The sequence below is a fragment of the Phascolarctos cinereus genome, unplaced genomic scaffold, assembly GCF_003287225.1.
Source record: "Phascolarctos cinereus isolate Bilbo 61053 unplaced genomic scaffold, phaCin_HiC Scaffold_4;HRSCAF=312, whole genome shotgun sequence".
Taxonomy (NCBI): Eukaryota; Metazoa; Chordata; class Mammalia; order Diprotodontia; family Phascolarctidae; genus Phascolarctos; species Phascolarctos cinereus.
Window position 1 is genome coordinate 264,147,829 of NW_027555847.1, and position 26,669 is coordinate 264,174,497.

Below are 26,669 nucleotides of genomic sequence, written 5' to 3' on the forward strand. Positions count from 1 at the left end.
GAGAAAAATAATGTCTAGGACTAAAGAAGAAGGTAGAATAGTAACATGGAAAAAACACTGTCTGTGGAGTCAGAGGACCTGGGTTCAAATCCTGCCTTTGACAGTACCTTGAGCAAGTTACTTAATCTTTGTGAGTCTCAGTTTCCTCATCTTTATATCTATAACTCTATCTCCAATCTATTTATATCTATATATTTTGTGTGCATATATATACATATGTACACATACATATGTGTGTATATATGAATATAAATATATATTTTATATATAAACATATAGATATTTATTATATCTATATAAATATATAGATGCCATATATATATATATATATATATATATATATATATATATATATATATATATCAGACTAAGATGTTTCTGACATGCCTTTCAGGTCTAGAGCTACAGTCCTTATGCTTTGGCCATACCACATCAGTATAACTGTGTCCAGTTCTTGGAACTATATTTTAGGAAGTGTAGTGGCAAACTAGAGATATTTAGTTCCAAGAAGATGTAAGAAGAACATAATATAGCTGGCACACAGATAGGAAATGGGATAGCCTGTAAGAGAGAGACACCCATTTTGCAATAGTCCAGGAAAAAGGTAATGTAGGCCCAAATTAGTGGTCCTATGAGAGGTAAGTAGGAAATGCATTTGAAAAATGTTATCCAGGTAGAAATGGCAAAATTTGGCAAAATATTAGATACGTGGAGTGAGAGAGAGTGAGAGATCAAAGATGATGCTGTTGTGATTCCAGGAGACTAGAAGGATGATGGTGCCTTCAATAGAAATTGGGAAGCTTAGAAGCAGACTGAGTTTTGGAGGAAAGAGAATGAATTCTGTTTTGGATATGTTAGATTTGGGTTGTATGTGAGATGCCCGGTTTGAAATGTTCAATAGGAAGTTGGGTATACAGATGCTAGAACTTAGGAAATTGACTGGGGCTAGATATATTGATCTTGGAGTCATCTACATAGAGATGATAATCAAACTCATGGGATAAACTACTAGGTTATGAATTTAGGTGGCTGGAAGGGTGGTCATGCCTTGAACAGAAACGGGGAAATTGGGAGAAGGATTTATGGGGAAAGATTATTTCAATAGGAAGGAAGAAAACAAGTATTTCTTAAGCACTTTGTGCTAGACACAAATTTGCTTTACAAATACCATCTCATTCAATATTAACAGTAGCTAATATTGATATAAGTACTTGCTATGTGCCAGGCATTGTGCTAAATGTTTTACAATATCATCTTAATTGATCCTCTCAATAACCCTGGGCAATAGGTGTTACTATCATCCCATTTTACAATTGAGGGAACTGAGGCAAGCAGAGGTTAAGTGACTTGCCCAGGGTCAAACAACTAGTAAATGTCTGAGGCCTGATGTGAACTCAGGTCTTCTTGACTCCAGGTTCAGCAAGCTCTTCCCTGGCCATGAAGCTGCCTCTCATTGGCCCTCAATCTCTCCTCTCTTCAATCCATCCTCCATGCAGCTGCCAATGCAATATTACTAAAGCAATGCTGTCAAACTCAAGCAGAAATGGGGGCCACTAAACCATACATAAGGATCCTTGAAGGCTGAGTATTAACTTAGAAAACCACATATTAACATTATCTATGTTTTATTTAATAAATATTTCCCAGTTACATTTTAAAATGCTTCTGGCCACTTCAGCAGTATTATGGGGGGCAAACGGCCCCAGGGCATTTTGACACCTCCATCCTAAAGCACAAGTCTGATGAGAGCAGATTTCCTGCTCAGGAATCTTCTAGGATAACATCATTCTAGGATAAAATACAACCTCCTGTGCTTAGCAGTTAAAGCCCTTGAAGATCTGGCTCCAGCCTTTGTTTTCAGGCCGATTCTGTAGGAGTCCCTCTCACACATTCTACTCTAGCCAGACTATCCTTCTGGCTTCTCCCCACATAGTACATTCCATCTCCCATCTCCAACAAGAGCTGTTTCCCACGACTGCAGTGTTCGCCTTCCTCACCACTACCTCTTATGAGTCCCTTCTCCCTTCAAGGCTCATCTCAAGCTCTACTTCCTTCAGGAAACCTTTCTAGACTCCCACAGTCATTGGTCTCTCCTCTTGCCTCATATTTGTCTGTATCCTGTAGATACTTCTTTGCGAATTGATCTCCTGGCCCAGTGGTCTTTGCAAAACCCCACATGGCTGCCCTCTCTGGAGAGACTGCCTCTAGAGATCAGTCATTCAATTCCCTGCCTTCAGTCTCAGCTATGCCATATAGACAAGCAGGGCTCTGAGAACAATGTTTATACTACCATCAATATCATTCAGGGACTCTCTTGAAGCCAACAAATAGATACAATTGCTATTTACCCAGTGAGATCTAAGGAGGTTTGGTTAGTGATGAAGCCAGTTATTCAGCATCAACTTCAGGTAAAAGCATCCAGCCTCTTTCCCCCAATACTCAGTGTGCTCAGCACCATCACTGTCACCAAATCATATTTCTGGTTGAGTTCTAAACCAACCTTGAGTGGGTTAGATTCGACAGCAGCTTAAGTTGAAAATCAAACTACAACACCTGCCTTGAAAAATTAAGAATACATGAGACCACAGAGAGGCAATCAGCAACAGATAGGAAATATCACTTTGTTCCAACTCAGACCAGATTGGGAACATATAAATAATTTAGAATACTATGTCTACTACTATTGCTGCTGCTACTATTACTGCAGCTAACAACAACAAAGACAATAATAATTCTCTCCAAAGTTTAACCCCTTGGCCACTGAGGAGGAGGGGCAGGTGGGAGAGGTGGGGAGAAAGGCAAAGTAGGTGAATGCAGGATAGAATGATGTAGTGTAGGGATTTGCCGGGCTGACACCATTATGGTAGCTGTAAAAGTTTGGGAGGAAAAACCCTGAAATACTGGCAAGTGAGTGGGCACCTTCTTTATACCACTGAATTTTTTGGCACACCCTTTCCCTCCCTCACCCAATCTATTATTCGCTGTGAATTCTTTTAAACACGGATTGGCATATATTTGGAGGGATCGCTGGTGTTCTCATCTTTGCTGGGAAATAGCATACAAGAAAGGAAAGACAAGGTAAGGTAGAATGGAACAAGTAACAACAAACATTTATTTAGCACTTTAAGCCTTGCAAAGTGTTTCACATGTTATATTATTTGAAAAAAAGATTGAATAAATTAATTTCCCAATGCCCTCTCTGCTGGAATTGCATCAGGGCAGATGGCATTGACCACTAGAGTGGACATGCCATAATTGTTAACAAAATGAACTAAAGATATAAATAATTTCATTATGGGCAATTATTCTAGCACACACACACACACACACACACACACACACACACACACATACTGGAAACAGATCTTACAAGTTTTAAGGAACTGTTTCATTCTGTTTTATACCTTCAGAACCCTCAGCTCCAAGTTACAAAGCAACGTATTGCTGACCAGTGGAAGGTATTCATAAGGAAAAACTTTATCACCAAGCCTAGATTAGATAAAACAAGAGATGAAGTCACAGAATTGCTCAAATCTGGAGAGGGAAATGTTAAGAAACTGAGACCCTTGAAAATTTTTACTTAAAGCAAACATTACCTAAAAACAAAATGGACACCAAAACAATATCAATGTCTCCAATGATTTTGAAAAGAAGATGAGCATACTTGGACTGAAATTTCAAAAAGTTCTTTTTGAGTTTGATGGCATGAATCCAAATAGCAGACCAACTATTCCAGAACGGAGTTATTTTTAGAAAATAATTGACTTTTACTGAATGAATATTCTGTCCCATAATTCTCAATTAAATGAGATATTTGTAAAACACTTAGCACACAGAAGGCCCCTAATAAATGCTTTTCCAACAGTATTTGACAGAAAGTGTAAAAACAGTTCAGAAATTGAACAGAACATTATATGCACTAGCAGCTATCATGGTTTAAAAAATAGGAAGAAAGGTAGAGTTATGAAGGAATACTCTTAAAGACAGGCATCAACCCCTACACTGGCAGAAATTAGCTAGAAAAGCAATTGGAGATCTGGGGGAAAATGCTGAAAGATTAAATCAATATCTAGATGGTACATGCAGTTAAACAAACAAACAAACAAACAAAGCAGAATGCCAAATCGGCCAATTAAAGGGAACAAAAAAGAAACACACAGGAGAGAATCTAGAAAACCAAAGTATGTCAGAAATTCTTCATTCCCTTAATCAGTAACAGAAATCAAAAGTTAAAATCTTAATGTGATGCAAGGATTCAAAGCAGCACAACACAATGACAACGACAACAATGACAACAACAACAAGAAATCAGCATCAATCAAAAACTACTACCGAGGACTGAGAAGCAAAAGACATTAAAGGAGATTGTGAATCTTCCAAGAAAACGGATGAGGAGAGTTTTGGGTCATCTCTAGGGTCCCCAACAAAAGCTCAAATCAACAAAAATACAAGTTGGATCAAACAAGAAACAAAGCATACACGCTATTAATATAATGAAAGATAGAACAACTACATCAAAGCCTCTCTGCAAAACTGGAAAGCAGTGGAGACAGATAAGATCCGTAATTACTGACTCAACACTTCACGTTGGCATGTAAATTACTAGCAGAGTTTTTTGCCAGCTTTCTCTCAGACACAAACTTGATTTTGCCTCACAGAAGGCATCATACAATTACTAGTCAGTCAAAAAGCATTTATTAAACACCTACTAGGTGTGAGGCATTGTGCTAGGCACTGGGGACACAAAGAAAGGCAAAATACAGTCCCTTCTCTCAAGAAGCTCATAGTTTGATGGAAAAGATGACACGCAACTATCCATGTACAAACAAGATTCAAACAAGATACACTGGAGATAGTTATCAGAAGGACGGCGGTAAGATTAAGTAGGAAGGAGAAAGAAAGGCTTCTCATGGAAGGTGGAATTTTATGTAAAATTTGAAGGGAGCCAGGGAAACCAGAAGGCAGAGTTGAGGAAAGAAAGAATCTCAGGCATGGAGGAGAGAAGTAAAAATACATAGAAATGAGAGCTACAGTGTCATGTATGAGAGGAACAGCAATGATCTAGTGTCACTGAAACCAGCGAAGAGGAGTAAGGTGTAAGAAGCCTGGAAAGGTAGGAAGGGACCAAGTTATGAAAAGTTTTAAAAGCCAAACAGAATATTTTACATTTAGTCCTGGAGACAAAATAGGGGATTTATCTAATAGAATGAATTTATCTAATAGGAGGGTAGCATGATCAAACTTGCACTTTAAGAAGATCAGTTGGACAAATTAGTAAAGTGTGGGCTGGACTGGGGAGACATTTAAGGGAGGGGTACCAACCAGCCCTCTATTGCAATAATCCAGGTATGAGGATAAGGGCTTGTTCCAGGGTACTGGCAGTGTCAGAGGAGAGAAGGGGATGTTATGAAGGCAGAGACAATGGTATTTAGCAACAGATTGGCTGTGGAAGGGAAGAGACGGTTGAGTCAAGAATGACTCTTAGGTTTCAAGCTTAAGTGACTGAGAAGATGGCCATACCTTCTTCTGCCGTAATAAGGAAGTTAGGAAGAAGGCAAGTTTTGGAGGGTAAGATAATGAGTTCAGTTTTTGACATGTCAAATTTAAGATGTCTGTGAGTCAGCCAGCTCAAGATGTTCAATGGGCAATGGAAATACAATACTGGAGGTCAGGAGACAGATTAGGACAGAACAAATAAATCTGAGAATCATCTACATAGAGATAATAGTTGAATCCATGGGAGGTGGAGACTGAAAAAGAAAAGAGGAGAAAACAGTATCATGAAAGGCTAAAGTCTGCAGAAAGGTCAAGAATGATGAGAACTGAGAAAAGACTATTATATTGGGCAACGGAGAGATCACTGGTAACTTTGGGGAGAATAGTTTCAGTTGATTTAGGCCAAGTATTTGTTGATATACTTTATACAAAGCATTCACATAAAACTACATATTGGATGAGGGATAAAAAAAGTGCCAAAAAGTATCACAAGTGCAAAGATCAACTTATTATTGATTCAGTAACTATTGAACAGGTGCACAAAAGCACTGTAGCACCTACATTATTTATATTGATTATCACAAAGCCTTTGCCTCAGTCTCACACTCATGGCTTGTTCATGTAAAACAGGCCAAGGTATAGTGAGAATGTTAGCGTACTTGATGTCCACATGGTAAACTGTTCTCTATTTAAAACATGCTGCCAATAATAATGTCAAGAAAAATTAATAGAAAATGTGGAATTTCTTCAGGAAGTTAGTTTAAGGCTGGTATGGTTCTCCCTCATCTTGATTTCATTATCATCTCTCCTATAGATCTGAGTATGGCTTCCAAGTTAAAGAGAGGGTCAAACTAAAACATCTTATAAATCTTTTGATGTACATAGTTGACATCAAGCTATATGGCTCCATTGGAAAACATATTAAACAACTCGTCCCATTCATCTCTTGAAATTCTTAGTGTGTGCCAAAGAAAGAAGCATCTGAAGACTTCAAGATTGAATCTAGAGGTTATGCTGAACCAATGGATGAAGGCGATTTTTACAAATGCCTTAGTCTTCTCCAGACAAGACACATCAAGCATAAAGATATGAAGAAGCCTGTAACAAAATACATTAAGAGGCTTACCAGCATCCCGAATTCAAAGCTTAATGAGAAGACAAACATTGAAAATGATTAACACCTACATAATACCAGTTTTGATGTATGCTTTTGTAACTGCAAAAATGGACAATAACACCTTTGGAAAGTATCCTAACAAAAACCCATGTGATGTTAATAGAATATAGGACCTATCTCCTTTAGGCAGCTACTGACAAATTAATGTTTGCTCACCAAAAAGAGGATTGATGGACATTCTCAGAGCACCTAACAAACAGGTCAAAAATCTATATAAGTAGTTCTGAGACAAGCAGACATCACTTCATGGAACAATAGTCAGGAATGATAACCAGTACATGCCACTGAATAAGCCAAATATAACTGAAAATGGTTTTTATCAAGATGGAGCCTAAGAAATTACTATGATCCAAGAATGGAATTCACACAAGCCCTTTATTTGCAACATCTGTACAAACTCAGTCAACAATAGGTCAACAAAGAAGCATCAAATGGCGGAGTCATTGGTGATGGAGTAGTTTAAGATGGCATTTCAGGTCCAGATCACTGCCACCAGAAATGACATTTTGATCAGTTACTCGCTTAAAGAAATGGCAGAAACCACGCAACATATTGCTTCAGGCTTTAAAATAGTATTGTCTACCAAATATCTAACAAGATGCAACCTATGGGATAGCATTATACACAGGAAGCTTGCTGTCTATCTAACAATACTGAGTAATAGATGACAAATCCCCATAACACTGTCACAAATCAAATTGTTGCCCACAACCACCCAAACATAACATTGATTCATAAAAACTAAAAACAACTTTTTTTTAAATAAATGTCACCAGACCAGATAATCATAATCTCCAGATGACACGGAATGAAAAGTTTTCAAAACACAGAGACCTAGTAGAGGTCAAATTCATGTGGGATCATTCCTATTGTCCTGTCTACCACTGAAGCTGCACTAGAGATGCTTTCATTACATCTACAAATTATTCTCTTTGATGCACTCAGACTTACAAATAGCAGTTATTTATTCACCTGTGCGATAGTCTATAGAATATTAAATGTTAAAAAATTATAGTAGAATAGTGATTCATTTCAGGATCATTTTTATCTGAACTTCATAATAAAATATGAAACAATAATGACAGTTATTAATAATCAGTTGTGAGCCCCTTAAAGGTAGGGACTGGTTTTACCTTATATTCCCAATGCTTAGCACAGTAAGTGGCACATAGTAGGCACTTAATAAACAGTTGTTGACCTGCTGACCAATAAGCTTTGAGCTTATAATTCTAAGTCCCAGGCTATAAAAAGCAACTCCTTGTTCACTTGGTGGTAACTGAACAATCTTCCCCACCCCCCAAAGTGTCATGTACGTTTCCTTTCTTATCACAAAGCTTTTGACTCAGTTCCACACTCATGGTTTAGGCATGGTCTGCAAATACGTAAATAGAGCCAAGCAGAGTGAAAATATTAGATAGAGCATGTGATGTTCACATGGAGAAATGTTCCCTATTTAAAACATGCCACCAGCACAGTAACATCAAGAAAAATTGATCTAAAAAGTGGCATCTCTAAGGGGGACAATTTAAGTCATGATGGCACTACCTGACATTAATTCCTTTGTCGTCACTCCTGAATAGAACTAAGTATGGCTTTCAAGACAAAGAGGGGACAGTTCTGTCTGGACTATATAAAAAAAGAAAGGTGATAAAGAAATAAATAAATGGTGATTACAAGTTTTGTAATTTATTCAGTGACAAAAAGGTAATTATTTTATCCACCTGGGCGATCATCCGTAGAACACTAAAAATAAAAGAATAATAGCAAGATAGCAACTTGTACCAGGACCCTTTTCATCTGAACTCGATCAACAATGATAAGAACTAGATGAAGAACAATTATAATAATATCAGTAACAACCACATTTATACAGCCCTTTACGTCTTACAAAGCAATTTCCTCACAATAATCTCGTGCAATAGTTATAAGTATTATATAATCCAGTTATCCACAATAATAACTGCATATTAAAGAAAAGAAAAATGATGTCCAAAAGGGGCTTTTACTTCTCCCAGGGTCACACAGCTAGTAAGTCCAATTTCTAGTCCAATGCCCTTTATTTTCCAGATAATAATAAGTAACTCGTATTAGGATAGCATTTTAAAATGCTACAATGATAAAAAGCATTTTATATCTCTTGTCTCATGATCCTCATAGGATTATGAGGCGCAGTAACAATAACTACTTTACAAAAGGTTAGAGCACTGGATTTGGAGTTATAGCACCTGAGTTTAAATCCAGTTTCTGCCACTTATTCTTCTGTGATCTCGGGCAAGTCACTTCACCATTCTGAGTGAATATGTTGCAGATGTTGTGAAAGGGATTCATGCTTCAAGTGGGGATTGGGCTGAATGACTGGATTTTCAATCCCATTTTATAGATGGCTAAACAGGCTCAGAGAAGTTATTTGCCCAGGATTACACAGCTAGTAAGTGCCTGAAACCAGATTTAACCCCAGATGGGTGGAGCCAAGATAGCAGAGTGAAAGCAGTGACTTGCTTGAGCTCTCCCCTAAACCCCTCCAAATACCTATAAAAATGGCTCTAAACAGATTTAACCCTAGATCTTTCTGACTCCAAGTCAAATATTCTTTCTACTACATCATGATTCATCTCCTAAGGTGGAGAGGTCAGTCAAAGAAGAGGGAGGTAGCACTGGTGACCTGGAATGAAGGAGTTGAGAGGACTATGTGGAACAAAGTAAAATATAAAAACAAATCAACATGCGGGAGGAAAAGAATTTTCAGCACAGTACAAAGTGGTCCCTGATCATCATCTATAGTTCTCCTTTTTGGGTATCCCTTCTGTCATGGATTCCACTGACCTTGTTTTTGTATCACTACTGTCACTATACTAGCAGACAGTAGGTGCTTAATAAATGTTTGTGGAATTAAATTGTCAGAGTGCTATTTCCAGTTGTGCAAATCTTTCACTCAGAAGATTCAAACATATAGCCCACAAAGCCCAACCTATTTTACATAAGTCTTCCAGAGCCCCCTCCAAAATTTGCTGCTTATGGATTCTTCTTCTTTCTACTCTGCATCATTTCTTATGCCTTTCAACATATATTTATATTCCAGGCATTTGATATTTCTTATACACAATAATATCTCATTGCATTCACATAATACAATTTGTCCAACCATCCCTTGATTGTCTGTTCTCTGTTATCATTCCCCCATTTTTTCGCTATTGCAAATAATGCTGCTAACATGTTTTTCCCCACAAGTAGACCCCCCCCCTCCACCCTCCATCAATCTTATCCTTAGGACATAGTCCCAATAAAACAAGTTCTTAAACCTTTTATGTCATAGGTCCTTTTTTTTAAGTCTATAAAGCCTATGGACCTCTTTTTTGGAATAATGTTTTAGATGCATAAACTAAAATATGTAGGATTACAAATGAAACCAGTTATATTGAAATATAGTTTTTAAAAATTCTTTTAAAAAAGCCAAAATTCAAAGTATTAAAATATTTCTTTTAAAAAAGCCCAAGTTAAGAAATGTTGCAGTGAAGGAATCCCTGGGCCAAATACTAGCTAAAAAGCTTAAATGCATAAGGACAGAGAAAAATTAGCGCTCAAAAATTAGGGCTCAAGCATTTTGGTTAGTTCATTGATGTACAGTCCTGCTCTTAATAGCCCCTTAATAAGCTGTTGAACAAATGGCGATAGGTTTAAAAGCCACCTTATATAAAAGAGTACTTATTAATGGGCCACTCTCTACCATGATATGGCTAAAGAACTAGGACTTCAATTGATTTTTATTGATATCAAACAGCAGAATCTGTAGATTCAAACCCATCAAAAATCCCAACCTCATGCATTCCAGACATAATGCCATTGAAACAATTTTCTGATAAACAGCAATACAAGCATATAATAAGGCTCAGTTACTGTTTTTGTGCAAGTTTTTTAATCTAAGTTTTAGATTTGTATCTCCTCTGGCCTTGTTTGAACAATAAGTAATGAACTCACATCAAGACCAAGACTTCTTTAGATAGAATAGCCTCCCATCCACATGCACATTCCAATGTTTTATGACCTTATTATAATATAAATAGCTACCAACTGCTATAAGCACCAAAATGCTGCTGTGTTTTTCCCCTACTCAATCAACAAATCCATTTGGTTGCAACATACATCAGTCTTTAGCATTTCTTACCTGTCACAATGGGGTATGACTGTGGCCCTGGGACATTGGCCCCTATATCCGCAGACGTAGGGCTTGTTAAATTGGCCTTCATGTCATCTAATCCACCAGCTAGCGATGCCATGGCTGAGTATTCTGTGGTCTGAAAAATTAAGCAAAAAACACCTCAGCGACACAATAGCTGAAGGGCTAGAGTTATGTGCTGCTGGACTCTCTGCCATTAACCAAACCAGGAAAATTCCTCCACAATGCCAAATCCCACTACATAAGAAAACCAGAACATATTTAGTAGCACACTTCCATTCAGTTTCAGTCCTAGATCACTGTGTATGGGATAGAACAAACAGATGGGTTTCTCTGCCCAGCTTCATGGAAATAGCAGATTTGTTGTAGTCATTGCTGAGTTGTCGAACTTAGCAGAAAATAACTGTCTAAATGAGTTGATCACGATTCGGTTCAAATTTGCCTCTGGTATCTTTCATGGTCCATGAAACTAAGTCCCTTTTCACTACTGTATGTAAACATAGCATGGAAGAGAAGTGGGAGCTGGTTGTTTGGAAGAGATCCATGTCTCCCGCCAAGGGGAGAGTTATGTTAGTCAGAAAACAAGCAGCAGCAATGTCTCTTGAACTGGTGAATGAATGAGAGGTTGCTGCTGCCTATGCTCTTACTCCATTAAGAGGACTAAATTCTTTATCTAGTGAACTGAAATTGGATTGGACAAATGGTCATTTTAAGTTTAAAAAAAAACAACCAAGTGACGCTTTGCTGAAAATTTTAAGAAAGCGGGTTTTATTTAGAAACACTTCCATGGCCCCAACAGGAATTTGTTCTATGAGATCTGTCTCCCTTCTTTTAAGCTATTTTTATGAAACCAAAATCTTGAAATTAGAGTCTTCTTCTTGGAGTCCCAGAGGATTGAAATAGCTGTCAAAACAGTTCTCAGGGAAGATAACAGGGATACCAATCAGGAATTTTCCTATTTCAAGAGAAGCCTAAATCACAAGTATGAATATGCTCTCTATCCACCATCACTCTCACACCTGAAATCCTATCTCTAGTTAAACAAATTTCTGTAATGAGAGAAAACAAACCAGAAAAAGAGAGGTAGGGAGAAAGAGTATTTGTTATATACACAAAAGTGGGATTGTTTGAAAGTTTCTAGTCACTCCAGGGAAATTTAGGACTGGCAATTTTCATGAATGTTTGATTTCACTTATGCCAACAATAAAGGGTAGCTGGTAAATTTGCCATCATTCAAAATGACAGCACAAGAATTATCATGTAAATGGTATTAAACCTTTTAGCATGGTAAGATTTTGAGTGTTGTCTATATGATGAAATCAGGTTATAGGTCACACCTGATAATGGGCACATAGGACACTTATGAGGAGATGGCAAAGTATATTGTTTCAATACTCTTTCAATCTCTTTTTTTAAAAATTAGTATTCTGCCAAATTTGCTGGTAGATATACCCTGGGCTGAAGAAAATAATTAACCATTTTGGTATGGCTTTTCAGGTTGTTCCTGGCATGGCTGCTAAAATAAAAAATGGGATAATCTGCATTTGAGTCTTAATTGAGGGAATTTTAGCAGCCCTGCTTTTCTATAACTACCAAGCACTCAGTATTACCTGTGTAGTGGGATTGTATTATAGTCAGATGATCCGAGTTTAAGTTCTTTCTCTTTGATTTGTCAGCTATGTGACTATGCATCCCTGAGGGGAAATTACTTTAAAATAGATAGCATTTACAAAGCACTTCAAGGTTGGCAAAATACTTTGCACATATTATCTCATTTTATATCTTCATAATAACTCTAGGTCAGAATATAGGTGCTATTGTCATTATTATCATTCCCATTTTACAGATGAGGAAATTGAAACACAGAGAGAGGTTAAATGACTTGCCCACAGTCACGTAACTACTCATGTGTCTAAGGCTGAATTTGAACTCAGGTCCAGTGTTTTACCCATTGTACCACCTAGCTGCCCTACTCTCTTAATTCCTCTGAACTTGATCAATAGAATTAGGACAATAACACTTCTACCACCCACCTCTTGCGGTCACTGTAAGGTCATTTAACTAGTATTTATTAAGTACCTACTATGTTCCAGACAATGTGCTAAGTGCTGATCACATGAAGCTATGTCAAACACTTTTCAAAGCACCATACAGATACCAAATATTATTATTGTAATTACAAACATGGAAAGAACTAATCTGAGAGCCTATAGGCAACCAAAAAAATGACTGATAGAGCCTCCAGCAGGGAATGAGGTCAGTTCTGAAAATGGAAGAGAAGCCTAGAGGAAATGATTGGGGGGAAGAGATAGATAGATAGATAGATAGATAGATAGATAGATAGATAGGTAGGTAGATAGATATCAATGTATACATATACATCTACATACACACATCTGGAGAAGGGTAAATGTGTATATATGTGTGTATGTAGGTCTGTGTGTAAGTGTATATCTATACACATCTGGAGAGGGTTATATGTATATGTGTGTGCATATATACATAAATCTATCCATACACATGCAAACATATATGTGTATATGTGTGTATATACATATATGTATGTATGTATGTATATCTCTGGAAAGGGGTAGCATCATCTTTGATTTACAAGACCTTACTCTGCTTCTTCAGCTGCTGGACATTTGGTATATATGTGGTGCGCGTATGTATGTTTGTGTGCATGTACATACATGTGTGTGTGTACACTATACATATATGTATGTGTGTGTGTATATATATGCCAAATGGATAGCAGCTGAAGAAGCAGACTCGGATCTTGCAGACCAAGTGATGATGCCACCCTTCTCCAAATCTGTGTGAGAGGAGGGAAATGGAAACAACTTTGGGGGTGGGGGCAAAGACTGACCTAGGATGTGGTAATCTCACAACTATTTTTTTCACTGTACATGGATAATACTGACATTTTTCAGGTTTCCAAAAACTCATTTGAACACAAAGGCCATCTGTGATGTGCATTTCCTTCAGCTGAATACTGGTTCATAGAACATGCAGCCTATGAAGTCTTATTTAAAAAAAAAACTAGAGGCTGTCCTCTGATATTTCCTCCTGCAAAAGCCATTCAGCACTGCTAGCCAGACTAAAACCTCAGCCCCAATGGTTCCGATGCTCAGTCTCAGATGGTCTCCAAAAGACTTCTGTAGATTTCATGCACAGCATGCCAAAGATTCTTCAATGGACTCACACATAATCACAGACTTTGGGGGCCAGAAGGGACCAGGAGAGTCATTTATCCCAACCCAAACCCAATCAAAAAATCCCTTCAAGTGTATATCCAACCTTTTCTTGAAGACTCCCAATCAAGAGGAACCTCCTAAAATACCCCGTTGCACATCCAAATTGATTTTTCCTTTCCACTTTCCACTCACTGTTCCTGGTTGTACCCTCTGGGGCAAAAGAGAATAAGACTAATCCCTCTTCCACAAAAAGCAATTTATAGACCTAAAAACAACTCTCCTGCTCTTTTCTTCTCCTAATTCCTTTCATTGATCCTTATCTGGTATGTTCCTCATCCAGGGTCCCAAATAGAGATTTCAGTTTTTACAGACAGGTGAACAGAGAGTACACAAGAAGGAAAGGTATGTGTCTCAAAAGCAGAAGGTAGAATGTGAAGGATGGCCTTATTTAGTTATGTAGTTAATGATAGCAGTAATTCTCACATGTTTTTCTTTACTCCTATGAAAATCTGGGTAGAACAGGGGCTAAATAAGCATGGTACGGGACAAGGTTCCACAGACACACACACACAGTACACAATTCTCTTTGCACTATTCCAATTCAAACAAAATTATTATTTGCTGAGTTTCCTATTCCCCAGAGATCTTGGAGTGATTTTATTATCATATGGGTGGTTTGCATCAGTAAGGTAAGTTGTGCATCCCTTTGTTATCACTAAAATAAGTGATGTCAGCAATTCACAAATACTGAACACTAATCCCTCTCCAGCAAAAAACAGGCTCTTTCCACCTGGATTCACTCCTTAGAACACCTGCCTAATAAGGAGATTTCTTCTATACTGAGGCATGGCCATGAGTCCTGCTTATGATTTCTAGCCTATCCACAAAGGTTATATTTGGGAGAAGGGGTGAGGGAAGGGACAGTCAATGAACACCTGGGCATTTTTCTTTCTAGGACACTGGATTCAGGCTCGACAGATAAAACCTCAGGGAAGAAACCTCATCCAAGCACCCCTGCTTCATCAGGAAAGCCAATCAGCTTGATACCCAAAAAAAGTGTGAGCTGGACCCTAAGAAATTACCTGAAAAAGGAATGCCTGGGGTTGCACCAAGTATTGTCTCATCAGCATGGAGCACCACTGCCATAGCATGGAGGAGAAAAAAAACACAGACATGTGAGAAGGAAGATATATAAAAGGAGATCAGCGAGAAGAAAAAAAAAGATTACCTAAGTAATGTAAGGGATTTTACCCCCTATCTGGTTCTTTGTCTCTTCCACTCTCTCAACCTATCCCCTCTCCCAGCCCACCTGGAATCAAGCAACTCTCCTCAGACTATATCTACATGGAGAGAAGCACCAGCCATCTCTGTACAATGGGGCTCCCGGGGATGTCATTGCCCACTGTTGGGCATCTACCAAATGGAAGGAAGAGACAAAGAGAGAGGAAAAAAAAAGAAAGAAAGATGGGGGCTTCAGTACTTGGTTAATTACAAGCTTCCTAAGACCAAGAAGAGAGTAAGACATGAGCTTGGGTCTTAAGACATGTCAAGTAATGTGACTGGTAAAAACAGATTTTAAAATGTTAATATATTTTTAACTTGGGACAATGTTATGATTATCAAGTTCTATGACAGCTAAAATATTTGTTTTCTTACTCCCCAGGTGACCTCGGGCAAGTCATTTCCCTTTTCTGTGCCTATTTCATCCTTTGAAAAATGAACAGGGTTAGCTAGCAGAGGGTCTCTTCCAGCTCATGACCTTATGAATTCTATTCTTCCGTGTTTCACTTCCACTCTGGGCAAAAACAAAGTGTCGCCCATATCACCAAGTGCCTCAACTTGGGAATTTCAAAATGCTCCTGTTTCCAATTTTAGGAGCTAAATATCAATGACTAAGTAGCTAATGTGAGCTCCAAATAAAGCCCTGCTACAGGCTCAGGAATAAGTAGGCCTGGCCCTCCGATTGCTGATGATAGGAAGAAAAACTGTCTAAAATTCCAAAAGATAAAAGAGAAGCAATCCGGGCCTAGCATAGCCAATGTTGTTTAAGCTACCCTGCTAAACTTCTTTCAGGCTTATCTCCATAATACCACAGAAATGTTGAAAAGAAACCTGTCGTTTCATTTCTTATTAGGAGAAGACACTTCTTTCTCTTTCTGAAGCTAAGATCAGCAATATCTATGGATGCAATACATACCATGCTCAATACATATTGAATGATATGGACACCAGGCCAATGGGCCTAATTGGTATAAAATTAGATCAGTCATTGCTTTTACCTCCACCTTTTCCCCAGCCAAAACTCAAGCATTTGTAAGATGCTGTTTTTAGAACCTCAGAGCCAAAAGGCAAGACACAAAAGACTCATTTTTCAAGTCATCTTGCTACACTCAAGTTTATGGAACACTCACAAGTTTAACACCATGCAGTCCAGTCAAATTTAATATTCTATGAAATGTTCACAGATTAAACACAAGAATGTGGAGAGGCTTCATTTAGGGGATACTAATTTTATTCTGATTTGTACTACAATAAATTCAAAGATATGGGACTTCCAAGGGCAGTTTCACAAGAGAATTGCAAACCCTAAATGAACTGATTTTCTATCCCACTCAAATCCCACCCTCAGATGCTGAAAAATAGGAGGGAAGGCATAGTATGGAAAAGCAGAGTTTCCTTCCAGGTCAAAACTTCACTAGTAGTGCCTTTGGTTGATGGGGATGGGAGGTGTGGGGGTGGTCTTTCTCCAGACCAAGTTAATTGTTCTAGGGGTATGTGTTGTGACATATAAAAGAGGACAAAGACTACAATAGAAAAGGTCATGTTTCTTATCCTTAGTGAAGGAAATTAAAGTACTTTTCCATTCTCTAATGCTAAGAATACTATTGGCAATTTTACCAGTACTCCATGTTCTATGATGGTAGTTGGAAGGAACAAGAGTCCAACATAATCATAAAATGATAAAATCTCAGAGCTGCAAAGGAACTTAGAGATCATCTAGTTCCATGCCATTAATTTTTACAAATGGGGACATTGAGGACTCAATCAGGCCATGGGTTATTTAAGTTAATTAAAAAGTTTGGATTTTAGGGGCAGCTAGGTGGCACAGTGGATAGAGCTCCAGCTTTGGAATCAGGAGGACCTGAGTTCAAATCCGGCCTCAGACACATGACACTTACTAGCTGTGTGAACCTGGGCAAGTCACTTAACCCCAATTGCCTCACCAAAAAAAAAAGTTTGGATTTTTCTAATTACTTGGCTATCAAAGCCATGAAAGAAAGGGAAGAATGTAAGCCCAGGAATGATTAACCCTTCTGAGTAAACTCTTCCCACCTGCTGCACCAACACAGAGGACATCTGAGCAAAGTGTCAAATGAATGTCCCCTCAAGGCAGCAGGAGTCCTGGGATCTACCTCTTTTTCACTGGGAGCCTTCCATGGTGCAGAGGACAAAGTCCCCCTCCTTGAAAGGATGGCAAGGAGCTATAGAATGCGTTGAGAACCTTGATGGGAAGGACTAAAAGAAATACCAGATAAGACAATTAGAACTTTATATTCACACAACGTAATTTGAGGAGTTTGGATCCGTGGGACCCACTGGACATCCCTTCATTAAGTAACTACCACAAAAAATGTTAGAGAGTCACAAATACGACACACTTGTTTTTCATCAGCGAAATCAGTAGTATGGAATTCTCCTGAGGAAAGAAGAATACAGAGCCTATACTTTACTCCCTTTACTTTACTCCTTTCTCCCCTTCTTCTTAGGGTAAAAGCCATGCCTTAAAAACATAAAATTCAGTTTCTGCTGGGGACTACAAATGCTTGCTTACGAGGTCCTAAAATTTCCTGAGGGTCCCACTTCCATAGGTTCTCATTAGAATGTAACCATCAGGGGAGCTCAGTGAAAAAAGGTTATTTGAGCTCCCCAGACCACAGCTTTTTCTTACCCAAGACTTCCCAAACCAACCTATTTGATTCAATTTAATACAACACATAATTAGTTAACTGCCTATGTGTACAGGTCACCATACTAGCTACTAGAAAAGCTATAAAATTTAGGTACGACATGAGCCTTTCCTACGTAAAGTTTATATCCTAGTAGAGAGGGAGAGGACATGGATAAAACACACAGAAAACTGAGATACATAATACATGATAAAACACATCACAGAAATGCAAAACGAATGCTTTGAAACAATTTCTGTTCTGAAGCACAGCCCAAAGACAGACAGTTGGGCTATGAAGTAGTCTGATCACAGTCAGGCTTCAGGGGAGGTCTGAAGATCAGGGAAGATTTCTTGGAGGATATGACTTCATAAGGTCTTAAAGGAAAGCAATCTGGAATGGTCTCCTTTGACAGGATACCTGGCACCAGCATTACCTTCTGGGCTAGAAAGTGAAAGCCAATCAATTTCTAAGCTAGTGGAAGTGTATTATATTTTCAAATAAACAGGTAAGAACCAAAGTGTGATTTTTTTTCCTACTTCTTCTATTCTTTTTTTCCTTCTTCTTTTCCTTTGCTTTTCTTAGGTATGGAACATATGTTCTTTCCATACCCAGTGATGCTTTTAATGTTTTTAGTCTAACTCAAAGAAAATGAAGGACCAGAGATAATGGGTAACTCAACAATGACCTATGCTTTCTTTCCTTTCAGTTTAACAGAGATAGGAAATCCTCAAGGGTATTACTGAAGGACCAGACTTGAAGTGTATGGAGGGTTGGGGGGGGGTGAAGGTTGGGGAAAATGGGGAACAAAATGGAGGACAATATTCCAGCTCTTCTTCAAAAGCCTTTAATTTCATTTTGATTCTTGGAGTGGGCAAAAACCAATTCAGAATATTCTCTTTCTCCTTGGATTTATTCTCTCTCTTAAGAGAAGTGGGGAGGGCTCCTGGTACAGGCAAAAGGCAAGGGAAGAGAAAGGCTGTTCCATTTGGTTTTCCTATTCAGGCCTTGTTGCAGTCACCCATGAATGATGTATGAAATGAAAAATCCTAGGCTGCTGGCATTTTTCCATGGTTGACCTACCCCTAGCCTTCTCTGCACACCAATATTCACCAGTGGGCAGAGAACACACCTAACCTCCCCCTCTACTCTCAGTGATATGAGTAAATATTAAAGCAATAAATAAAATTTTGCAACAGCATTAGTACCATTAAAAAGCAATTAAGCGTAGAGGTGATATTTTTCTAAATTCCTTATTCTTTTTTATTCTAAATTCCCTTTATTCTTCCCACCTATGCTGTATATATCTTGTATGTACATAGTTGTTTACATGTTGTTTCCCACCATTAGTATGTGAGCTCCTGGAAGGCTTAAGTTGTGTTTTTGTCTTTCTTTGTATCACCATCATTTAGTGCATTATATGTGCTTACTAAATACTTATGGATTGACTGATGAAATTATGAGCACAGTGCAGGAAGAAGCTAGAGATTGCATTTTAGCTAATAGTGTAAAGCACCTGTTTCACTTGGATCTCCACAGAAACTACTGTTAATGTATCTTTAAGAACCAAAAGGAATAGTGCCCAAAGAAGTACTATGTGTGGAGATACTATGTTGGAAGTAAGTTGAAAAAAATGTCTGACTATCATATGTTCCTGCCTTTGGAGTCAGGGCAAGTATGTGTGTTTTATCTTTTAACTATGAGGATCTATGAGAAAAGAAAGAGAAAGAAGGTGAGGAGAAACTTTTCTTGCAAAAACTGTCTTAACCAGTGTGTTATAAAGAAAATTCTATAAGATATCTTTAAGGAGCTGGCAAGTACAGTGTATTCTGGACTGTTTCCTGTGAAAAATTTTTAAAAAAGGAAAAAAGGTAACCACTTATTTTCTGAGAGATAATTTAACCTTTATCTTCAAGAGAAATATGAAGAAAATTCTTAGGATGAAATTAGTATCTGGAATGAACTGATTGGTGAAATTTTGTTTCTAGATGTGGAGTCACCTACTATTCTATTCAGAATTTGAGTTGATTGATCTTCCAGATGGCCAAAATATTACATACTGTATTCTATGTCTTTGTCATATTGATTTCATTTGTTAACAAATTAAATATGAATAACTATTTGGGGGAAAGAAAGTTTCTTCAATTTAATAAATAACATTTAATTAACTTAAGTGAGGGGATTGGCCCAACTGATTAATGAGAAAGAGGTTGCAATTTGATCATAAAAATGGTAAAAGGACCCACACGTACAAAAATATTTATAGCAACTCTTTTTGTGGTGGCAAAGAATTGGAAATTGAGGGGAAACCCATCCATCGGGGAATGACTGAACAAGTTGTGGTATATGAATGTAATGGAATACTATTGTGCTATAAGAAATGATGAGCAGGGGGACTTCAGAAAAACCTGGAAAGCCTTATATGAACTGACGCAGAGTGAAATGAGCAGAACCAGGAGAATACTGTAAACAGTAACAGCCACATTGTGCGATGACTGACTTCAATAGACTTAGGTCTTCTCAGCAAAGCAAGGATCTAAGACAACCCCAAAAGATTCACGATGGAAAATGTTATCCACATCCAGAAAAAGAACCATGGAGTTTGAATGCAGAGGGAAGCACACTATTTGCTCTCCTTTTTTGTTGTTGTTGTTGTTTTGTTTTATTTCTTCTTTCTCGGGGTTCCTCACATTAGTTCTAGTTCTTCTATACATCATGACTAATGTGAAAATATGCTTAATATGAATGTATAAGTAGAGCCTATATCAAGACACCATCGGGGGGGGAGGAGAGGAAAGAGGAGAAAATTTTAAACTCAAAATCTTACAGAACTGAATGTTGAAAACTAAAAATAAATAAGTTATTTAAAATTTTTTTTAAAAAAGAAAGGTTGCAATTTTATTAATTAGAAAGAAAATACCCAATTATATCCCTGGATTATTTTAGAGTTAGGGATGAGAAGATTTAATATGGGAATGATCAAATAGCAAGCTGAAGGGTGACCCACAAGTAAGCATAGTCAACACTATCTATCCTGATACACAGATAAGACCAAAATTCTGCACAGTCACAGAAAACAAGCAAAATCAATTTCTGGCCTTCTAAACAAGTAGAGAGAACATCATCTAGCAAAGAATATCTCTTGATCAGAGATGGTAAATTCATTAAATGTGTTTCCATTGACACTTCTATTTGCAAATTTTTATTTGGATAAGAGATTTTACTCTGATGATGAAAGGATGTTTGCATTTCACAAGTACATTCACTTGTTACAGTCTTGCATTTCATACCAGGTAACCAGATACATGTGTTAATATGTTTAAGTAATCAGAAGGCCTTACTTAAATAAGGAAATTGTTTGATATGCAAATAGAAATGTAAATAAAAAAGTAGTTCGATTTTGACTTGTTCTCCACTGCTCCAAAAATGAGCTAATTTCATTTTTAGTACTGTTTTAATGTTTCCATACACACACACTCTCTTTCTCTCTGTCATACATTTAATTTGGGCTACTAATTAAATTTACTCCTCCTCCTCTCTCTCATTTCTTCCTAGGCAAAGCAAAATACGTAGAGTGAAGCCACCAATGGGAAAACCTCTTCTCTTTCACCCTAAACAAAAACTTTCAAAGCAAAGGATGCCTAGCACTCAATCACTGAGGTCTATTGCTATCGGCCTGTGCAACCAGTCACCCCTTTTCTCTGTCTCTTCCAGTTAAGCAGCTTCTCTATTCCCAGTCAACCCAAATATGCCCCCAAATAGCTTAACTTTCTTTTTTTTAGGAGAGAAAGAGCTTTTTTCCCCAAACAAAAGTTACATGATAATGGTGGAAAAGGAAGCACCATGCACAGTTTCCACTGCCTCCTTGTGTCAAGCTCAGAAAGAGGGAAAAATTGTAACACTGGACATGGTTGGGAGCCTTTAATCCAAAGCAGCTCTAATTAATGTCCTCAGCTTTTCAAAAGTACAGTGCTGTATACAGCTTTAAGAGCATCAAGGCTGTTCCGTTTTAAATTTTATGGGAAGAACATTTTCATTACAAATCCCTCCTCCTTTACTCCCTCTCGCCTCGGAATTAGAACTGAGAAGGGATTGGATGATTTATATATCAAAATGGCTTCTCTCTCTTTAATTTTATCATTTATATCCCATTTTAAAAGTTTATTAACACAACTCACCATACATCTGGCCACTACAAGTGAACAGAACTCCACACTTGACCTTTCAATGTGTTAAGGACATTTTTTTTCCAACAAAATTTTGGGATCACCTTTAAATAAGCCTTATTGAGAAAGTGGATTTCAAGAGTATCCACCTTATCTGAGCTGGAATGGTCCCTTCCATAAAACGTGCTATTTTGATTTCATAGCTGAGGTTTTTGGGGGGATTTTTTGGGTATTCTTTCAGGTATCATGAGGGAATCCCCAGGTATGCCCTAAAACCATAGACTCATCCAGTACACCCTAGCATCAGCCCATTTATTTTGATCTTGTAGAAGAACCGACCTATTTTTAACCCAAACCTTCAGATAATTTACATACCTAGTGCTGGGTGCTGTCTGTCTCATGGTCTCATTCTGAAATCCACACGCACACACAGTCTGTCTCTGGTCTTCTAAAGGGATCCCCAAATCCAATCTAAATGCCTCAAATTTACCTGTTTTTCTTTTATACATATAAATAGCTGCATTTCCATTCTCTCTTTGTTTCTCATTTTCATTTTGCTCTAATATCTGCATGTAAATGTCTGAAAATAGCATCTGTAATTGAGGATTATGAAGTACGGCCAGCTCCTGACAGCCTGCTAAGGAAGATGGATTATCCTCATTTTTCTGTAAATTTTGTCAATTTTGGAATTCATAAGCTATCAACACTGATCAAAATGTGACTGCACAGCTGTGTCAAAAAAAAAAAAAAGAAAGGAGCAGTGACGAGGCAGCTCCCCTGTTCACTGAGAAGATTGGATGGGCTCCCTCCTTCTTTCCTTCCCCCCCCTCCTCTCTGTCCCCTCCCCTCCCACCTCACCAAGCTGCAGGAGGGATGGGAACCAACCCTGGTAACTTCTGGTCTTTCCCCCCTGAATGAATGAATAAATAAATAAATAAATCGAAAGGACGCAAATTCTCCAGTGCACCCGACTCAAATCAAAAGTGTAATTTATTGCATGTTCTCCCCTCTTTATTTATCCCTAAGTAGTAAACACGATTCCCATTCAGGGGGCTGGTAATGCTCCACTCCTACCAGACAATCACAACCCACTTGAGGCAATTGTTTAGCCTCTTCCTCTCAATTTTCCCATTACTGGGAGTAAGTACTGTTGGGACTCTTTAATAGCCCGACTGCAGCCCATATCAATAACAGATGAGGTTTAATCGTCCAACACAAAAATTATTTAGGCTCAGTAAGGACATTCAATGTCATTTGCATAATGGCATTTCTATCGTGGTGCACCTAAGCCATCGTGCATAAACAAGGCCCTGGGACCATAAATAATAATAAATCATGACGTCTGTGCTTCTCTCCCTGTAATAGGAGCCACTCTTTGTAGAAATTATTTCAGCAGGAAATGGGCACTGCAATTGTAAAGACATGTGGCAGGCCATAGCTCAGTAAATCACACAGACAACGCAGACCCACACTCATATCCATACAACCCCAAGCTAACAACAAAACCTATACGAAAGAGCAGAGAGAAACAGGAACACTTGTGGATGAAATCTAGAGGTCTCCTTAAAGAGGGATGACAGATTTAATCAAACCGATGCTGAGGGCCTTTGTGATTGGACTGGCCTTGCAGACAGATCCTCAGAGGTGGGGGAACTGGCTGATACTCCAGATCTCACTTTCCGTAGAAGGTGCCATGTTGCCTGATTCACATGAGAAGGATTGGCTCTGCTGGGGTGGATTGAGAGAGGTCGGGAAATGGGTTGAGAGAGGGAAAGATGCATAAAATCGAGGAGGCATAGGAACACATGGAAGAAAAGAGCAAAAATGAGCGCAAAGAAGGACATGACTAGAACAGACCGAATCTCTCTGTAAGAAATACAGAGAAAATGTCCAGGAAATTATCTTCTTATGTAAATAGAATCAATGTGGACATTTGTGGTAACATTAATACAAGCTCATACCACACCAGAACACAGACTAAAGTTTTCAGGCTTATGGTAAAGTTTGAAAAAATGTTTTCTATTATGATTATTGTCTTCATATAGTAATTCAATTCTAAGGGCACAGAGTATATACAAATGTTACAAGCTTGAATATGAGCTCTTAGAATATCCCTTCAGATGTAAATCATTTAAAAATATCATGAACTCTAGGTCCTAAAATCCGTGCTTTCTACTAACAGCAGGAATAGTGTTTAGTAAGGCAGGAAAAGGCTTACTAGGGTAACTTAGTATGATTTGATTAAATTTTATTCAATCAATCAAGTATTTATTATGTTGTAACCACTATGCTAGTCTCTGGGGATGTAAAACAAAATGGGGAATTTTCCCTGCCCTCAAGGCAAAGTCCTCATTCTGTTTGGGGGGGGGGAAGAAGCTAAAGGGGGTGTAGAGAGAAGACAATGTGTACAAATGTACATATACACACATATGTATGTATGTACATATACACAAGATAAATACATAAGTACAAAATAATTGTGGAGGAAGGCATTGAAAGCTGAGATTTAAGGTAAACAAAGGATTTTGAGAAAAGAAAGTAAAGAGGGAGTGCATTCCAGACAGCCTGTGACAATACATGGAAATGGGAGATGTAGTATTCAACATAAATTTATAAAGAAGCCACCTTGTGCAAAACACTAGCAATAGAGACAGACAGATATGTAGAGACAGAGAATGACAGAGACAGACAGGAAGGAAAGAGGAAGAAGAGAAAGAGGGAGGGAAGGAAGGAAGGATGAAGAAAAGGAGGGAGAGAAGGAAAGAAATTCTGCCTTAAATTGTGCACAGGAAAAAAAATTGATGCTATTTCAGTATGATTTTACAAAGTTGGTCTCCTTCCACTGGAATTTACAAATCTCTCAAGCCCCTTGGATTTTGCAGGGTTAGTCTTGTTTTGGTAGTATTTAAAAGGCTTTCTCCCTCTAGGTGCTTTTTTTTTTAAGACAGTTGGTCTTTTTTCTATGGAGTGTATGAACTTCTAGTAAGGAAAGGAAAGAAGGAAGGAAGGAAAGAAGGAAGGAAGGAAGGAAGGAGGAAGGAAGAAGGAGGAAGGAAGGAAGGAAGGAAGGAAGGAAGGAAGGAAGGAAGGAAGGAAGGAAGGAAGGAAGGAGGAAGGAAGGAGGAAGGAAGGAAGGAGGAAGGAAGGAAGGAAGGAAGGAAGGAAGGAAGGAAGGAAGGAAGGAAGGAAGGAAGGAAGGAAGGAAGGAAGGAGGAAGGAAGGAAGGAAGGAAGGAAGGAAGGAAGGAAGGAAGGAAGGAAGGAAGGAAGGAAGGAAGGAAGGAAAAGAAAGAAACCTTGACTAGAAGGAGCTTACCTTCTAATGTAGGGATATAATGTGTATACAAAGAAGTAGATTCAAGATAATTAGTATTATAAGAATATTTTGTAATTCATATAATCATAGGGCTAGAATGAAACCACAGAGGTCAACTAGACCAACCCCCTCATTTTACAGATCAGGAAACTGAGGCCCAGAGGAGTTAAGGGCTTGCTCAAGATCGAGTGGTTAATAAGTAACACAGAAGAGATGGGAAACCCAGGTCCTCTAATTTCTAATTTAGTGTTTTTACATTGTATCACACTATCTCTCATGTCATGCTGCCTTACTTTCTGTCCCTTCCTCCACTCCTCCAAACATTTCTAAGAAATAGCTACAAAGAAAGCCTAAGGATAATGTTCAGGTGCTAGAGAACAATGAACTTAGTATGAGACCTTAACAAAGCCAAATAACCTGTCCACATCTTAATTTTGTTTGTTTCTTTACTCAGACCTAGATGGCACTCCCTCTGTGAAGACTCTCTACCTGTGTAGATCAGGAACAGAGCAACCTCAGTGTGGCCACATATAAAAGAATCCTAAACTCTGTTTTGATGCTGTTCCTTTATTAAAATGAAGATCATAATCAAAATCAACTGTAGAAATTACAGTATCTCCTTGTAAAGGCTAGAGTTCATTTAAAAAATGCAAGAAATTAGCCAAGGGTGAAATCCCATATAGGGATGACCAGAAGCATAGCTGGAGAAGGCAACCATCTACATTTTATGATTAGAGGAGCACTGAGAAAGCCTTCCACCAAAAAGTATCTCCCCTACTGGCGTCTGAAATTCCACCATTATGGATTCATTTCTTTGGGTTGGGCTTTGCTTGCTTTCTCTCTGTTGTCTTCTTTTAAAATAGAAATTATCCTGAGAGGGAAGTCTCTAACACTTAGATATGAAAACTTAATCACTGTGACCCTGTGCAAGTCACTTAACCCCGATTGCCTTGGGAAAAACAACAACAACAACAACTTTGTTACGTCACTTTCCTCTCTGACAAGAAGGATTAAGAGCAGCATCCAAGCATCCCACAACTGCCTGAGAAATCAGGGTGCTAAAAAGAGAGAGTATAGAAAGGAGAAGGTAGTACAACTTAATTTAATTATTTTAATAGAGAATACAACAGGTAAATTCACCTAAATTCAAAAAGAATATTTAATTTAATGAAGTATTTTAATAGAGAATACAAGAAT

General features: G+C 38.1%; 1 protein-coding gene across 4 annotated transcripts in view; it reads right to left on the bottom strand.

Annotated features, from left to right (window-relative positions):
* The window catches only part of PAX5 (paired box 5), a 354,065-nt gene that overhangs the window by 175,998 nt on the left and 151,398 nt on the right, over positions 1-26,669 (bottom strand). For 2 of the 4 annotated variants that reach the window (XM_078153035.1, XM_078153036.1), the window contains exons 7-8: positions 15,127-15,183; positions 10,836-10,965 (exon numbers count right to left, since the gene is read on the bottom strand). In XM_078153035.1, the coding sequence (XP_078009161.1) occupies positions 10,836-10,965; positions 15,127-15,183 (187 nt within the window). The remainder of the gene's footprint in view (positions 1-10,835; positions 10,966-15,126; positions 15,184-26,669) is intronic. The other 2 variants (XM_021004585.2, XM_021004586.2) reach the window with 1 other exon arrangement.